This window comes from Lagopus leucura, unplaced genomic scaffold (genome assembly GCF_019238085.1).
Source record: "Lagopus leucura isolate 7727_CA_CO unplaced genomic scaffold, USGS_WTPT01 Super-Scaffold_100016, whole genome shotgun sequence".
Taxonomy (NCBI): Eukaryota; Metazoa; Chordata; class Aves; order Galliformes; family Phasianidae; genus Lagopus; species Lagopus leucura.
The window spans coordinates 389,418-406,632 of NW_024962270.1; the positions used below are offsets into that span (position 1 = coordinate 389,418).

The 17,215-nt window shown below is 58.9% G+C and overlaps 1 protein-coding gene across 5 annotated transcripts in view; it reads right to left on the reverse strand.

Annotated features, from left to right (window-relative positions):
* Positions 1-1,344: 1,344 nt before the first annotated feature.
* Positions 1,345-17,215, reverse strand: part of NLGN3 (neuroligin 3) — a 30,525-nt gene continuing 14,654 nt past the window's right edge. For 3 of the 5 annotated variants that reach the window (XM_042876529.1, XM_042876527.1, XM_042876528.1), the window contains exons 3-8: positions 16,687-16,746; positions 11,809-11,868; positions 9,476-9,625; positions 7,919-8,104; positions 3,956-4,745; positions 1,345-3,602 (exon numbers count right to left, since the gene is read on the reverse strand). In XM_042876529.1, coding sequence (XP_042732463.1) covers positions 2,765-3,602; positions 3,956-4,745; positions 7,919-8,104; positions 9,476-9,625; positions 11,809-11,868; positions 16,687-16,746 — 2,084 coding nt within the window. In that variant the 3' untranslated portion in view covers positions 1,345-2,764. The remainder of the gene's footprint in view (positions 3,603-3,955; positions 4,746-7,918; positions 8,105-9,475; positions 9,626-11,808; positions 11,869-16,686; positions 16,747-17,215) is intronic. The other 2 variants (XM_042876530.1, XM_042876531.1) reach the window with 2 other exon arrangements.

The following is a 17,215-nucleotide window of genomic DNA, read 5'->3' on the forward strand; positions in this document are numbered from 1 at the left end:
TGTGGCTGGGCCCTAAGCTGGGGGGGTGGGGACCTGGACCAGGACCAGGACACAGCAATGCTGCTGCACTCCCGCAGGCGGTGGCTCCTGGAGCATCACGGACACACAGTGGCCTCTCGTGCCCTCTCCATGCCTCGCTGCCATCGCAGTTCAGTTTATTTCTGCTTCTCTATGCCTGCAGCTCCAACCACATCCCCGGAGCTGGGGATATCCCGTGTCCTCACACGGATGTTGACCACGTGTGCTCTCGGGGATGCGGTGTCCGCTCTCTGCTGATGGTGGGGACACCCAGAGCAGATGGCAGCAGGCTGGGGAAGATGGCAGAAGCAGGATCTTCATAGCAGTGTGTTGCCAGTCACCAGCTTGCACCCAGGGTCCTGCTGGGGTGGCCGTGATGGTCCATGGGGACAGCAAGGAATGGGGCACAGAATACAGAGAGAGCTCCTGTTGTGGGGCAAGAACCTACCTCCCCCACCCCGTGCAGGGGATTGCAGGGCGGGCAGCTGGCGTTGTCCTTGGGGTCTTTGGGGTGGGCTGCCATCCCCTGGGCAGCGCTGGCTCCACTGCCTGCACTGCAGTGAGCGGGGCTGTGCTGGAGCTGTGCTGCGGAGCGATGGCATCGCCATGGCAACCCGTCCCCCGTGGACCAATGTGGGTTTCCAAGGTTTCCATCCATCCCAGTTCTCCTGCAGCTGGCGCTGAAGGCGGCATTCGATGGGAGAGTTGGGTGGGTCTGAGCAGAGGGCACTGAGATCGGGGCAGTGCTGAGTGGGGGCTGAAGGGCCAGGATTTGGGGTGGGGAAGGATACCAGCGGAGCATCCCTACATCAACCCCATGGCAAAGGGTCACCTGTCCCTGGGTGCCTCTACCTCGTGCTGGCTGCAGGATGAGGACTCCCCAAAGCAGCACCCATGCAGCACTGCCTGCCTCCCCCTGGTCCCCCCTGGCCCCAGCCGTCGGCCCGGCTCTTCTGCTGCGCTGCCTGGAGGCGATTCAGGCCCCCATGCCTGGTTGCCATGGCGACTCCAGTGGAAATTACATTAAAAAGCAATGAAACCAGCAGATTTCTGATCAGCAAGCAGGGGGAGGGGAGCAGGGCTGGGCAGGGCGGGAGGGGACATTGTGGGACACCTATGGAGTGGGCGAGGTCCTGCACAGGACCTCAATGCCACAGGGACCCAGAAGGGCTGGGACATGTGGGGACCCTACCGTGCCCCCAGTGGCATCAGGGGACAGGTGACACTCCTGCCCAGGTGGGTGCCGGGACCATGGGGACCCCCAGGTTGGGGCATCCCTGTGATCCACCCCCTGCACGTTTCAAGGAGAGGCAAGACACACCACTATTAAAAATATCACTTCTGTTTTATTTGGAATTTGTTACTCTGAGCGGGTGACAGGGTATAAATACATTCTCCAACCAGCACCCTCACCCCAAACCAAGGCTGTGTGGGGCCGTGTGGGGCTGTGTGGGGTCAGCCGGCACCAATGCGTCACGGCTGCCAGTGCGGGCAGCGTCTGCCAGCCGGACCGAGGCTGAGGGTGGCATCCCTGTGGGGACACAGGACCCGTCCCCTCCTGTGCTCAGGGTGACCACGCTGGGGGCCAAACCAACCCCTGCCCTCACTGCTCCCGGGTAGCTACTTCCCCACATCCAGCCCTAAGCTCCCCACCACCTGCGGCCATCGCCGGCTCTGCGGGTGCCCCAGCCCTGGGGTGGGTGCCCTGTCCCCAGTGGCACACCCTGCATGGGGTGGTGGCGAGCAGGGCAGGGTGGCTGTGGGTGGCTGCGCTTTGGCAGCGCGCATCCAACCCCACTGGGCGACCCCACAGAGAGTGGCACTGGACTGGGGGTTGGGATGGGGCTGAGGGGCTGTGGGGCGCCCGTGGCTGGGCCCTGGAGTGGGCTTTTTGGCTGAGATCCGTGGGCACGGGTGACAGAGGAGGGAGAATATCAAAAATACAAAAGAGCGCGGCCTCGCAGCGCGGCAGGCAGGGCCCTGCCTGGTGCCTGGTGCCCGCTGGCCCCGTGCACGGGTACTGGGGCTGTGGGGCCGCGTCAGGGCCGGCACCGTGCACACACGCTGGGGTTCTTCTAACTGGCTTTTTATTTTATATCAAGAACACTTGGTTTAAAATCTTTACAAAGGACAAAACGCGGCGACTCCGTTAGTGTGTAAAGAACTAAAGATCTGCTTTAAAAAACGTCTCTGCAAAGAGAAACGACTGACACAAAAGAGATTCTCTGCAGCGCAAAGAGGGGGCAGAGGTGCCACGTCTCCATCGCGGGGCGGCTCCCCGGCTCCCAGCGCCCGCACCCAGCGCGAGGCCGGGTCCCTGCCTGCTGCCTCTGCCCTTAGCACCATGGCACAGTGACGGAGCCTTATCCACGGCGCTCTGGATGCCAAACCTCCTCCAAGAGGGATACCCGGCACCGCCGCTCGCCCGTCTCGGGGTGCTCAGTGGGCGCGGGTGCCGCCGTGTCCCCATCGGGGGGCACAGCCCCGGTGCACCAGTGGGGCCCTCCTGCCGGGAGCCGGAGAGTTGAAGCACTTCTCAAAGTTAGAAAGGAATGAAAGAAAGCGCCGAGGGAAGCGTGGCGGCCGGCGGTGCGCAGCGCCCGCAGGTTTGGGCTTGGTGTCACACCGTCCGTGTGTGCCACCCGTCCGTCTGTCTGTCCGTCCCAGGGGGCTCCCGCCGGTCCCTCTGCCAGTGTCTGCCGAGTGCGTGTGCGTGCGTGCATGGGTGTGCGCCAGCCGCGGGCAGCTATACCCTGGTGGTGGAGTGTGAGTGCGGGAGCCCCGTGCTGTTGAAACCGGAGGCGAAGGTGTTGTAGGGGTGCAGGGTCTGCAGCCCCACCAGCGAGTTGGGGATCATGGTGATGGTGTTGGGCGTCATGAGCGGGATGTCGTCCGGGGAGCGGCGCAGCGTCAGCGTGTAGTCGGGCAGGGCGGCGAGGCGCAGGGTGTCGTGGGGCGGCACGGCCTCGCACTCGTGGTGCGCCTGGCCGGCCTGCAGGGATGGCATCTCCTCGTCGGGCGCGTGGGCAATGTCGTTGGCGGCGCCGCGCTGCGGGCTGGGCTGCCGGTGCGTGTCCTGCCGCCGCTTGTCCTTGCGGTAGTAGAGGGCGGCGAAGGCCAAGACGTTGAGGAAGAGGAGCGAGGCGCCCACGGCAATGGTGACGCTCAGCTCGGTGGAGTAGTCGCGGGGGCTCTCGAGCAGGGTGCCCGCCTCCTGCTCCGGGCTCCACTTCTCCTTCCCGTTCTCGCTGTTGTAGGCGGGTGAGATGGCGGGGCGCTTGGTGGTCCAGATCTTGCCGTTGGGCCGGCGGGTGATGTGGGAGTTCTGCGTGGTGTCGGGAGGCGGCACTTTGGTGGTGGTGGAGGTGTAGTGGAACATGTCGTGCAGGTTGTACAGGTGGGGGACCAGGTGCTTCCAGAAAGCCACCTTGGTGGCTCGGTAGTGGTCGCGCACCCGCGGCTTCAGCCCGATGTGCAGGTACAGCTGGTCGCGGGGGTTGTACTTGGACCAGGCCACCTCCTCAAACCTGTTGGCCTTGGTGTGGATGAACTTGGTGTCCTGTGGGACGGGCTTGTTGGGGTCCCTGCGAGACACAGACAAAACAGAGCTAGCACCCGGCAGAGCCAGAGAGGCGAGGTGAAAGAGCCAGCTACCTCCGGATAAACAAAGGGAGGCACAGATGGGCATCATCCCAAACCCTGAGTTGAGCCTCACCCGTGATAACCGTGACCAAATTGCTCCCACACCCCTGCTCTCAGCTGTGGCTGGAGCCCTGTCCTGGGCTGACGCTGGCTACAGCCATGCCAGGTCACGATTGCCCTGCCCAAGGCAGGAGCACGAGGAGCCAAGCCCATGGATCTCCAGGGACAGGGGACTCAGTGCCACCCTGCCACCCCTCACTCAAGTGCAGACCGCTCCCCACCCTGCCTCGCTCACCCTGTCTTGGCAAAGTTGGTCCAGTAGGTCATCACCACAGCACTGAGCATGACATCGTTCTTAGAGAAGTTGCAGGGAAAGAGGTCTGTGGGGCCGATCATGGGGATCCCAAACACGTAAGGCACCTCATCCCCGTGGGCCGCGTCGGACCACGCGGGCTTCATCAGGCTCTGGCAGTGGTGGTAGAAGGCGTAGAAGTAGGTTGGGGAGCCGTAGCGGGCGTGCAGGTCGGCTGTCACCACCGATGGCTCCACCCACTGGTGGTCAGTGAAGAGGGCCACCAGGGTCTTGCGGCGCGTCTCGGGGTTGTCCCTGTCAGCCCAGTCTGTGTACATGAACTTGATGGTTTCTCGCAGGGTGTCCTTGCCCTCGGGGTAACCATACAGATTGTCTACAAAGTTGGAGACCGAGTAGTCAAAGTCGCTGCCCGAAACGCCATCCTCGGGGTCCACCACGCCCTCCACGAACTTCAGCCCTTCGCCTTGGTTGACACCCAGCATGATGTCGTAATTGAGGAACTCGCCCTGCTCCATCAGGATCTCTGGGTCATCTGGGATCACGTCCCCGTCGATGACCGGCCCAAAGGCCACGTGGTAGCGGGCCGGCTGGATGTCTTGTTCCACCAACTCCTTGGCGCTCTTCTGCCGCAGGCAGTCCACCATGTCCACCGTGTCCAGCACGTTGCAGCCCACCTTGTCTGCCAGCATGCTGGTGTACTTGACGGGCTGGTAGTTCACCGCCCAGCTGGAGAGCGCGGAGCCACTCTGGATGATGGCTCTCTGGAAGAGACCTGCAAGAGAAACAAGGAGCTCAGAGACGCTCCAACACCCCGAGGCTGCAATGGGGTGCTGTGCTCCCATGGCAGGCATCTCGTGGGGGGGTCCCAGCATCTCGTGGGGCCATTCATGGCTGTGTCACAGCCATGGCTGGCTGAACATCACGCTCCATCTCCGCCATCACACGCTGCCGTCATCCCCCAGCCTGGATGGGACCACGCAGCAGCAGCGGGAGGGTTAATCCCTGCTCGGGGACACTTAACCCTGCATGTCCCACCCGCTGCTTTGTCAGGGTCCCCCTCACCCCCCTCCCTGCCACTTCCTGCCCAGCTGGGGCTGCTTGGTGCCAATCCGGCCCCGCGGGAGCACGCTGCCAGATGCACAAAGAGGGCCTTTCTGCCACTGGGAACACAGAGGGAGTGGACTTTCGCCCTGGAAAGCGGGGCCACAAAGGCCCTGGCCCAGGCGGAGGAATGTGTGGCTGGGCTCCAGCCCCATGTCAATGGCGCTTGTGCTCGGAATACAAAGGGCTGCGAGGAAGCGGAGCCTCCGGGGCGGTGCAAGGCGGCCGAGCTTGGGGTGCACCCCGTGGTCTCTGCTCTCTGGCCAGCCCTCTCTTGCACCCCTGTGCCTTGCTGAACCCTGGCACTTGACGGCTGCCAGATTCCATTTCATGTGTGGTGCAGGGCACGGGGCATGGCTGAGCTTGGAGTGCTGCAGGAGACCTGGCTGCACACCTGGACCCACGCAGCTTTGCAGGGAGCGTGTTCCTTCCTGCAGCAGCAGTGCTGGGAGGATCCTGGCTATCAGCCACAGTGCCCATAGCTGTCTGCACGCACAGTCCTTGCTCTGCCAAGTACCTGACGTACAGTCCCATGCGCTGGGACAAAGAGAAGTCACAAGCTCTGTTTGTCACCTCCCAGTGCCCTAGAAAGCAGTGCCCAGCCTACAGGCCTGAGTCTGACCGTGGGCTTGCATGCTCTTCACCATCACCCACCATGGAGCAGCTGATCTAAGGGTTCCCTGAGCCTCGCTGGGTGCCTCCAAGGTGAGGATCCTCTTTACAGACACTCCCTACAGCAGCAGCTATTGACCCCGCCATCAGTGTGCTGCCCACTGGGCACTGGCCATTTCCCACCAAGATGACAGACCCCCCCTCCCCACACCTTTGTTGGAGGAGAGAAGCAGCACTTTGCTTCTTGGCAGGGAATCCACCTGCTAGCAAGCAACAGGGCTGGCAGGGGAGCTGCGGGTCTTCCCGGCAGCCAGACACAGCGTGCACAGCACCAGCCTCCCATGTCTGCCTCTCGCCGCGCCTGGCAGAGCAGGCACAAATTAGCTGCTTCATTAATAGCTCTTGATCACTACGTGTTTTATTTTGATCCGATAAAAACAAACCCGCCTGGTCTCCAGGCTGAGTCTCAGTGTGGCTTCCCTGCTGCGCTGCAGAGGTGGCCCTGGGGAGATGGGTGCCCTGGAGCGGGGCTGGATGAGGGCGTTCTGTGTCCATTTGTTCTGATGCAGTCCTGGCTGCAGCATCAGCGTCTCCCCTCCCTCCTCGCTGCGTTCATAGCCAAGGCGGTGAAGGAGCCAGGTGCCCAGCACCAATGTGATGCAAAGGACACAGCATGCAGACACAGGGTTTAGTGGCAGAAAGCCTGGTGTCACCCAGAAAGTGCTGCGCTGGGCTCTTCAACCATGGAGGGAAAGCCAGCAAGCAGCTGCAGTTGTTCTGGGGAAGTAATTGCTGGGTTCCCCAATCCACCAGCCTCTCTCTGTGCTGCCAGCTGCATCTCCAACTCAGTTTGGTCAGAGAAAACCCTTCTCTCTGTGTAGGAGCTTTCAGGCTGCAAAAGACTGGTGTATTCACGGCCCCATGTACCCGTGCATGTGCAGGAGGGCTTGCAGAGCCCCAGGTACTCATCCATGAGGATAGCATGGTCACACATGAGTCCTTGAGCCACAGAGTGTCCCCTGCATGGAGGTGGAGCCCATCCTGCTGCTCAGGAATCTGCAGAGATCCGCCCTTGCTCCTTCATCACACAACACCAGATTTCCCAGACCACTCATGCAAAGCATTTCCTGGTTTTACCATAGAAAGTGTCTCCTCCTAATACCCAGTCGTGTTTGCACAAGTGACCTGAAGAAGATGGGGTGACATCCCCAGCAGCATCCTGCTAAGGGTCAGCGGGAGGATGGAGCACTGTGCAGAGCAGAGGCACTGACTTTGGGCACTGGGCACTCGTGGAGGAGCATGGACTGATCACAAATGTCCTGAGATCCTGGGGCAGCAGGGAAAGCAGTTTACTCAGAGCAGACCTATCCTGGGCCACCGCAGCTTCACCTTCCTTCTTGTTTCCAAACCTTTCACCTCTTTGCAAGCCCATCTTTGCCATGTGCTGGACGTGGCACCTCCAAGCTGCACCCTTCAAACCAAATGCTACAAATTGGACGGCGCTGCTGGCTCTGGTGCAGATACCTTCGTAGAAGTCTGGGCTGAAATCACTGCTACTTTAAAGTTTGGGGTGATCAGTCCATCCTTTGTCCTCCCAAGTCCCGGAGGGAAGGCTGATCAGCTCCTCTGCCACGTGCTGACTTGCTGAAAGTTTCCTTTCTTTGTGCACTGTTCCCAGGCTCTCTAGCAGGGCTGCAGCTCTTCAGTGTGAGTTGTCATTTTGTTGTGCCTGCCTGCGTTTCTGAGGAGCACTGTTGCCCACTGCCCCTGTGTCCTGTGCCCACATGCAGGGATGTGGTACTACATGAGGTTAACTATCATGTATGTGCCCCATAGAACTACTCCCTGGCAGTCTGGTGTCCTGTGGGCCACGCTCAGTTCAGGTTTTCCTCGTACCACTTTCTTTAGGAAGTTAAAGGCAGAACAGCTCTTCTCAGTTGGCTGAAAATCTTTTTTCCAGTTTTCAATGTAAATTTATTCACAGGTGTTCTATATGCATTTGCTCTTACACCAGCACAATCTCGCAGCATAAACAATTCCTTTCTTTATCTAGAGCAAACACTCCACCGTATTTACAATGCGATATCAACCTCATCACCTCCATCTGCGTTGTGCAAATTTCAGCACACCCAGATCTCCGCTCCGGTACCATGGGGCCTCATTTCCCCTGCAGTCTCACACCCACCTTTGCCTCTACTCCAGCACGAATTCCTTGGCACCCCTGGCACCTACCTTCTGAGTGGTGGGAGAGGGTGAGCAGGCTGACGCAGGAGGCGCCGATGCCGGAACCGAAGACGGTGATGCGCAAAGGATCGCCGCCGAAGAAGGCAATGTTCTCACTGACCCAACGCAGCGCCTGGATCTGGTCCAGCAGCCCGTAGTTGCCCTTGGCAGCCTGGTCCCCTGTGCTCAGGAACCCTGAGAGTGAAGCAGAGCCCTGTTAGTGATGGGGGAAGCAGGCCGATCTCCCACCCTTTCCTGAGCCTATGGGATCCCGTCCCATCATGACCAGTGGGGTTCTATGGCTGCTGTGGTTGGAGTGGGGATATTAAAGTGCTGCTCACATGTGGGTGAGGGGCTGAGGGGTGAGATGGAGCAACTCCAGGCAGAGACAGGATGATGGGCATGAGCTCTGCCCTACCCCGACCACCAGCCACACTAACAACAGGCCAGGACATCTCCAAGGGATGCTCCAAGGAAAGCTGAGAGTGCCAGGGAGCAGCGTGCATGCACAGCCAATGCTTCCCATGGAATAGCATGGTCTGGAGGAGGCACTATAAATGTAAGGAGGTGGGCTGGGCAGAAAGGAACCGACTGCAGCTTAAAATGCAAAGACTTTCAGTGAGGAAGATGCTGAGAAATGCTTTCAATAGTAAAGGTAACACCCAAGATAAGCTATCAGTGTTTTGTTTGCCTTGACTCAAAGCAGGAAGCCAAAGGCATGGCTCTGAGAGTTACCTGGCAGCAGGGAGTGGTGCTGCTCCGGCACCTGGGTGCGCCTGCCGGCACACTGCAGCACTTCAGTGGAGATGCCAATGGTACCTTTTAAGTCAGATTTCAGATTGTATTTCAGATCTCTTAAATTTGCACTATCAATCTGAAAGGCCTGACTTTTAATATTGAAAGGTCTCAAGTATGTTTGTTCTGACAGAAAAGCTTATTTTCTATCAGGTAAATCCAAGCAAGGCTGCTGATGTGTGACCGTCATCCCCACGAGGAAGGTTGGGCACAGGGGCTGTCGGAAGGATGTGGTGCCCAGGTGTGGGGCACTGAGCTCCTGACCCAGCTGAGTGAGAGCAGCAGAGCCTGCAGATTGCTTGGATGGACTTTTCCCAAGCAAAGCCCTTGGAGGGCTGAGCACGGTTCTGTGCATCTTGCAGGAAACCACAGAGAGCAAAATCAACCTTACAGCCCTCCTGTTTCTTTCCCCAAGGGATGCATCTGGGCTTGTGCATTGCCCATGTAGGGTAAGGGGAGCTCCTGAACCTGCCCTAGCCCTGGACACAGGCTGCTGGAGCACAGGCACTGCTGTTGGCTCTAATGGCATCCGCAGGGCGGTGAGGCAGCACCCTCTGGCAGCTCGGAGCTGTGAGCACTCTCAGGAGATGATGCTGTCTAAACACATTTCTTATTTATTTAGCCACAAACCAATATTTGCTTTCAGCTGAGCCAGGTTGAGTAAAAAAGCCTGGGTGGCCGGTGCCAGGAACTTGACCACGCTGCTGTGGGCACCGCCACGTGGCACTCGGCCACCTCTCCCTGCCCCCTGTCCCGTGGCACAGCCCATACCGAGCACTCCGACGCGGTAGTTGAGTGTGATGACGATCACGTTCCCGTAGCTGGCCAGGACGCTGCCGTCGATCATGTTCCCCGTGCCCTCCATGTATGAGCCGCCGTGGATGTACACCATCACTGGCTTGGCCCCGCTGTCCCGGATGTCTGGAAGGAGAGGAGGTTAAACACGGGACCACGCTGGCGATCGCAGCACCCTGCCGAGAGGCAGACCACAGAGAGAGGAGGGCAATGCCAGCTGCCAGGACCAGGGAGGGGGCTGCAGCAGCCAAACCCAGAGCCCAAAGCCATAGCACAGTCCTGCCAACCTCCTAAACCCTGCCAGCCGCCCCCCCCCCCCCCCGCCGTGGTAGGCAGCCACTATCACCATCCCAGCACTGCTGTCCCCTGGGCAGGAGCTGCCCAGAGTCTCAATGCATGCAGGAGAGGCACCGGCTGCACCCAGCTGCTCTTCCCTGGAGCCGGGCTCTGGCGACAGGCAGGAGCTGGCACCCTCATGGTGACAGTGGCTGGAGGGCACCAACAGACTGGGGGTGCTCATGGAGTTTGTCCCTGTGTCCCTGTGGCCCCGAGCCCTCAGCTCCGGAAGTGCTGGCAGCTGGCATTGAAGAGGGGCAGGGATGGGGTGTGCAGGACCTGGAGGGCGGGGGGGCACTGGTGGGTGCTCCCACCTCTCACTCACCCGCCTCCCCACCTTCCCGATTGCCCAGGGAGGCAGAAATCTGCCGGCTGCCTGGATGTGAACCCATGGCACCCCAGTGCCCGGACACAGACATGGCGATGAGCAGACAGTGCGTGCATGTGTGCGTGTTGGGGAGGTGAGCGCCGAGGCTGGGCGAGGACAGGTCATGAGGCATGGAGTGAGGATGGGGAATGGGACCTGAGGACTGGGGAGAGAGCACCGGAGGAGCCTAGGGTTGAGGAGCAGCCGTGCTGTCTCTCTCTCCTCACTATCCTTGTCCTGGGGGCAGCCGTACCCACACTGGGCCCGCGGAACATCTCACCCACATTGCATGGAAGCAGCTGCACAAATCGCAGTGGCAGTGTCAGCTCCTGCATGCTCAGCCCTCTCCAGCACTCATGGACTTTGCTCTCCTTTGTGCTCACCTGCACCCAGTGCTGTGCATTGGTGGGCACTGGCTGGCACCAGGCACAGCTCTTACCCTCTCCAGCTGCCCCGACCACAGCTCCATCCCCACCTCCCCGCACACCCCACCGTGGCGGCCAACCTGCAGTGCTCTGCCAGGAAAACCTCTTGGGTGAAACCCCAAGAGCTCCAGCACTCATTCTTGCAGCTCTGTCCTCTCCCCACTGCTATATGCCACTACCAAAACACGAAGGGCCATCCCTGTATCAGATCGGCATTAAAACGCAGAGGCAGAGCAGGGAAAAAATGGCTCCTAATCTTTGTGGCACAATTTCGGCATGCAGGGATTTTCTGCAGTCAGATCATTTAGGACGGATGCCAGTTTATGCCCTGGTACAAGAGATCCTGGGGCACAGGTTACTGGAAGAAAACAACAGGTTTTGCTGCTGCCAATGAACTGGCTTTTCATCTGCTTCCCAGAACCCAAATGCCATCTGCCAGGACGGGCTCCGGGCTGCCCCAGCACTCCACAGCCCACGAGGTCGCAGTGCCCTCACTGTGTTACAGCTGCATCCTGGCTGACCTCCTCCTCACATCTCTGCAACAAAACACACCGAGTCCCAACCCTGTGGCCGAGCAGCCCCGTGTTACCAAAAACCGCCTGTTCTGCAGCTTTCTTAACCTGCTGGCAATGAAACACACCCGTCTGACATTGCACTCACTCTGCCTCATCTGGCACAGATGAAGTGGCACAAGCAACACCTGGCATTAGGAAAAAAAATGGGTGCAGCACACCCGGCTGGGACTGGGCACAGATCAGTGGCACGGGTGTCCATGCTTCTGTCCCATACTGGAAGCAGGTGGGAGGGGAGAGTGCAGGCTCCCGTCGTGCATCGCTAAGTCTGGAGGGATGAGGCTGGAGGTGGAATATGACCGGGCTCGGGGTGAAATGGGCCCAGGTGCCCGAGGGCTCCTCTGCTCCCAAGCTGCCATGCTTCCTCCCGGCCCTCGCTCGAGCGGAGCGGGGCAGCCAGCAAACTTCTCCTGCAGCACGACCTCAAAGCTTCCCCAGGAGGAGAGGATGGGGCTGAGCCCTGCACAGCCGGCCCCCCTGCCCCCCGCCCCGCGCAGCTGCCCAGCGCTGAGACAGACACACACGGGGCTCCCTGGGGATGGCAGCGGATGGCGGGCATACGGAGTTGCTCTGCGTGTCATGCAGTGGCAGCCTCGAGCACAGAAATACCTTCGTCTTCATCCCCGTCATTATCCGCTAAGTCCTCTCCCTGTTTCTTAGCGCTGGCTCCTAGGGACCAAACACGAGGAGACAGAAAAAAAAAAACAGAAAAGAAAAAAAGAAGAAAAAAGAAAGAAAAAAGAAAAAAAAAAAAAAAAAGGAGAAAAACAAAACAACAACAACAACAGAAAAAAAAAAAACCAACAAAAGAAGAAAAAAAAAACACAAAAGAGAATTCAAAAATAGCGTGATAGCAGAGCTGGTGGGGCCAGGCTTGCACCCCACAGCACTGCTGGCTACTCACACTGCACCTCTCCCAGAGCCACGGCACGGAGGGCACAAGGCTGCCCCGGTGCCACAGTGCTGTGCTGCTGCTCCCCGGGCCCTTCCCAGCTCCTCCCCAGGGTGCAGGGGCTGGGAGCATCCCAAAGCCGTGTCCTCATCTGCCACCAGCACAGCCAAAGAGTCAGGTCAGCCCACAGCCCTGTGCTGTAAACTGCCAGCTTGTGACGGCAGCTTGCCCGTGCTGCAAAAAACATCCGTCTTTCTAATGTCCTAAATGCCTTTGTGGGTTGCACTGGGCACCAGCACGGTCCCAGAGCCCCGATCCTATCTGCCCAGCTCTGCCTGACCTGCCCACGGGGCAGCTCCATCAGGGCAAGTGCAAATGCCTTTTGTTGTAGAGAGAACCCAAAAGCCCGGTTGGGGAGAGCAGCCTCACCTTGCTCAGAGCACAAACTTGGGGTACAAGAGGGGAGCACAGTGCTCCGTGCCATGACTTTCTGGACAGAGGAGCGAGGACCAGATGTCTAGGAAATCCATCAGGAGAGCAAAGTTTGAGGAAGACGAGGCCAGTGCTGACAGCAGGGAGCTGTGCTTGCAGCCTCCCCAGGCAGGGCAAGGCCCAGCAGTGACACAGGGAGTGACTTCTGCTCCACTGGGCAGTGGCTGGCGGAGCCACACAAGGCAGACAGTAAAGAAGAGTTTTCTGGCAGAAAGGGCAGAAGAACAGTGGAAGATGGTCTGGGGAGGAGGTTAAGGAGAGGCATGACAAATACTGGGCACGGGTCGGGCAGAGCAGCCTGCCCCGGGGCAGGGACATCTCCAGAGGCACTTGATGTTCTGCAGGTTCTCCTTCTAACCCAGCACTCCTGCCTCCTCCAGCCTCAGCCCACACAGCCCCAATGCCTCTGTCCTGCTGCACCCCCGCCACACACAGAGGCCCCAGTCTGACTGCAGGCAGGAGCTGGAGTGGAGGCTTCAGGCTTGACCGAGTGCATCTTTGCTAGAGAGCTGCAAGCCCAGAAAGCACTTAAGCAATGAACCTGTGCAGCACTGCTCCTGCCTCCTGGTAATGCACAGGGAGAGGGATTTTCTCTAATGAATGCTACAGGCAGCAATCCTTCATCTGCCCTGTGCTTCCGAGCTGTGGGAGGGCAGTGGGTACTCTATGATGGGAATACTGCATGGGGATGGATCTGGATGAGGGCAGCTGCCCTGGCAGCCTGGGGATCGGTGAAGGCAGGGATAATAAGGCTGAAAGAACCCGAGCCTCGTAAGGAGGAGGCAACTTCAGAGAACACTGGAAAGCAACAATGGGAAATGGGGTGAAAGTGATGCACTGGGGGACTCTGAAAAGAGATGGGATGTCTGTGAGGTGAGTGCAAACCCAGAACCATCCCGACTGGCAGCATGGTGCCAGGATGGCAGTGTTTTGGGGGTCCTGCTCCTGCCAGCAGCAGTTTCTGCAGCCAAGCAGCCTTTCTGCCAGCAGCTGATAACACAGCCGTAACAAGTCCAGCTCTGTCACTCACCTCTACAACTACCCACCATTGCTCCACAGCTCATAAGAGAAATTACAGATTAAGTGCTTCCACGCCTTTCTTGCACTTTGCTCTGTCACCTCCCTATGTCTGCTTTTACTGCACTCAAGGCCACTGCTGTGAGATATTCTTTGCATTGCTGTAGGCTGCAGCCCCCAGCCCAATGCTGCCATCCTGGCCGCCCTCAGGGCCCTGCCTTGCTTTGAGCTTCTTGGTACTGGGAAAAAAACAAAGCTCTTGTGGTTCCTGCTCTCCTCGCCCATCAAAAATTCATTCTGCTCACCTCGTGTGAGTGCCTGTTACGCTGTTTAACTGAAAGCTGACTGTGGAGTGACACTGTTCAGGCTGATAGGAAGGATGTATGCTCTTATCTGAAGTCCCTAGGAAGATTTAAGCTCAAGTTTAGTAAAAAGAAAAATAAAATCAGTTTTCCTTAAACAGGAGCATCTGCACCAGATTTATACTATCTTAAGCAAACTGTTGCAATAGTGCTTACGCCAGTGCAAACAGCGATAAAGAGGGCAGGGATCTCAAATGCTTACAGCCATCGTGCTCAGCTAAGAGAGGAGCAGGAGCTGCATCCAGTGGCATCCACGGAGTCTTTCCTCTGTGCTGCCTCGTCCCTCCCTGCCCCTGAGCAATGCGGAGGAGCCATTTCCATCCTCCAGGAGCTCCACAAAAGCACCCAGGCTGGCACAAATGGTGAGTCTCACTTCTGAGCGTCGCACTCTGAAGTAGCAGGGCACAGAGGTGGCAGCGAGTCCCCAGCCATGCCAGAGAGGCATCCATAGACCCTACGCTGTGTGCACGTACGCGCTCTCTGCTGGGCAGAGCTTCATTTTCACAGCAAAACACGAGCAGCAGCTGAGCTAGGCGCTGGCAGATCCTCTGCACAGAGCACCGCTAATTAATCCCAAGGCACTGCTGCCCTGCCCAAGAGAGGGACCAGTATGCGCCCAAATGGGAGACAGGGGCATTTTTTGCCCTGTGGAGGCAGGGATAAGTGCTGACAAATTCTCAGCCCTTTGGCTGCTATGAAATGACAGCAACGGCAAGGTGGGAGCTGAGGCATTCCAAACCACTGACACAGCACACGGCCTCCTGCTCTGTGAGAGGAGAGCTTATTGACCGGTCACACACAAAATGGCCTTAGAAATAATAATCGGGAGTACTCCTGAACAAGTCAGTGGTCAAATGGCACCAAGTCTGAACAAACAAGCACTGCGGGTGTGTTATCCTCACATTGCATACCCAGGACATTCAGAGCTAAACAGAAGCGGGGAGGGTGCGGGGGAGGGGGGAAGCCTCAGTGCCTCTTCACAAGTTATTCAATTAATTCGAGTCAACAGACACCAGTGCAGTGGCCGGAGCTGAAGGGCAGCAGCAGCGTCTGGGTGCTTTAATCCTCCGTGTGTCACGCCTGGGTGCCCAAATCGCTGGCTCTGCCTGTCCATGAGTCAGCGGGGCAGAGGCACATCCCCGCCAGCTCCCTGAGAGCCTCTTCCACACGGGGACCCGCAGTTGGGCCACCAAATGCATCCACGGAGAGACTGCAAAGGAAGTGCCATCGAGCAGAGCTGCCGCAGGGCAAAACCAGAGCGAGAATGTGCCTGAGGTGCTTCATCGTGCCTTGTGCCACCCCTTCTCCTGCCTTAACTCAGGCCCTCAGGAGCTCCCATGGGGACTCCAGTCCCAGAGGGGCCAGGGAAGGAAGCACTTTGAAGTGGCTCGGTGTCGCTGGCACAGCCTGCGCCGGAGGCAGCGTGCAGAGACTCCTTAATGCACCAGCCCTTTCAGAGGCAGCCTTGGCACTCAGAGAGATGGCGTGTGAATAGCCAGGACAGCGACAGGAAAAGCAAAGCAAAGAAACCAAACGACAGAACTCAGAGGGGGAAGGAAAAAAATAGTCGCTGGAAGGAAAGAGCTCCCCAAACCTCTGAGCCCAGCTGTGCCAGACCCACCAAACATGGGGTCATGAAGAGAAAAGCAGTGGGAGTGGAGGACCCACTGTGTAGGACACCCAGGATGGCAGTGGGAAGGTAGGGAAGGCAGCTCCAGCCTGGCAGGACACTCCCTCCTGCACCTTTCAGAAGAGCTGGTTGGCCTGGTGATGGGCATCTCAGGGCAGCAGGGAGGATGGAGTGATGCAGGGAGCAGCCTGAGCTATGCCTGCTTGTGCAGGATGGGCAGTGGGACCGAGGGAACACCCTGTCTGACCACAGACTGGGAGGATCTGGTTTGCGGGTCTCTGCTCCCCGGCCCATGGCACGGGGGATCGACCTGGATCATTCCAGGGACCCAAGCTGCAGTGCAGCAGGAGGAGCCCTGCATGGCCCTGGAGACAGCGGCGAGACAAAGCAGAGCTGTGTCTGCTCTGGAAATGCTCTGCCACCTCTGGGAGGCTGCAGCTCAGGAAGAGTGCAATGTGAGGGGGTGGAGAGCAGATCCTGAGCTTGCACAGCCCTGTCTGTGAGCATGTGCACCTGTGTATGTATGTATGCATGTAAGTAGCCCCATCAGCACAGCCAAGGGCAGAGAAGAGACTGGGAAAGAACATGGCAGCCATTACCTGGTCAGGTGAGGAGTGATACTCTAACGGCAGAGCTCTGGCTGCAGCTGACCATGCATGCAAAGGGAGAAGAGCTCGATCTCCTTCTAAACCCAGATGCTCCCCTGAGTGGGTCAGAATCTGGGGATGGGAGGAAGGTACTTGCCACCTCTGGGCAAAGAGGTGAGAGGCACAGCCCCTCCAGCCCTAAGGGAAGAGGTCTCTTCAGGAGCTCTTCATGCCCAGAAGCCTGGGGAGCGTGGGCTCAGCTGTTCTGAAAGGCCTGGAGCAAAGGAAGCATCCTGCTCTGCCCTGACCCCGAGCCCACCTGCAGCCCCGGGTGGAGGCAAGTGGGAAGCGGGCAGCAGTGGTCAGGGCTGCTTGGGGCCCGTGGGCAGCTGCAGCACAGAGAGGAGCACGCCGCGGGGCCAGAGAGAACCGACAGGCACCCTCGCACTCTCTCACTCTCTCTCTCTTTCCTCTCTGTGCCTCTCTGCCGGTCGGCTTGCTACATACCTCCTTTCCTACATATTTTCTTGTTGGGCTTTCGGGTGCATTCCTTGGAAATCCGTTTTACTGTAAAATGAATAAAAGACTACAAAATAACAGGAGGCTCCACCGGCTGGGAGTGGGCATGCAATCACAACCACGCTGCCACCCCCCCGCCGCCCCGGGGACCGCAGGAGGTGGGTGGGGAGCGGCGCTGTGGGAGGAAAACTCTGGGCCTGCCATGCTGGGAAGGTGCAGCTGAGACCCCCCGGGATGGAGGAGTGGAGCCGGTGAGGCAGGGCCTGCTCTGAGCGTCCTGCCCTGCTCACCCCAGGGCTCCCGCGGTGGTGAGGCTATGGCAGGCGCATGGGCAGAGCGTTGCCTCCTCTGCCCTCTACTTACGGTTCAGGTGGGATGTCCTGTGGAGGAAAAGATTAGACAGGAGGCAGGCAGTGCCGCTCGGCCTCACCACCGCAGGACCAGGCCTGCTCTAGGCTGTGGCACCCTGTGCTAGGCCTCGGCACACTGCGCTAGGCCTCGGCACACTGCGCTAGGC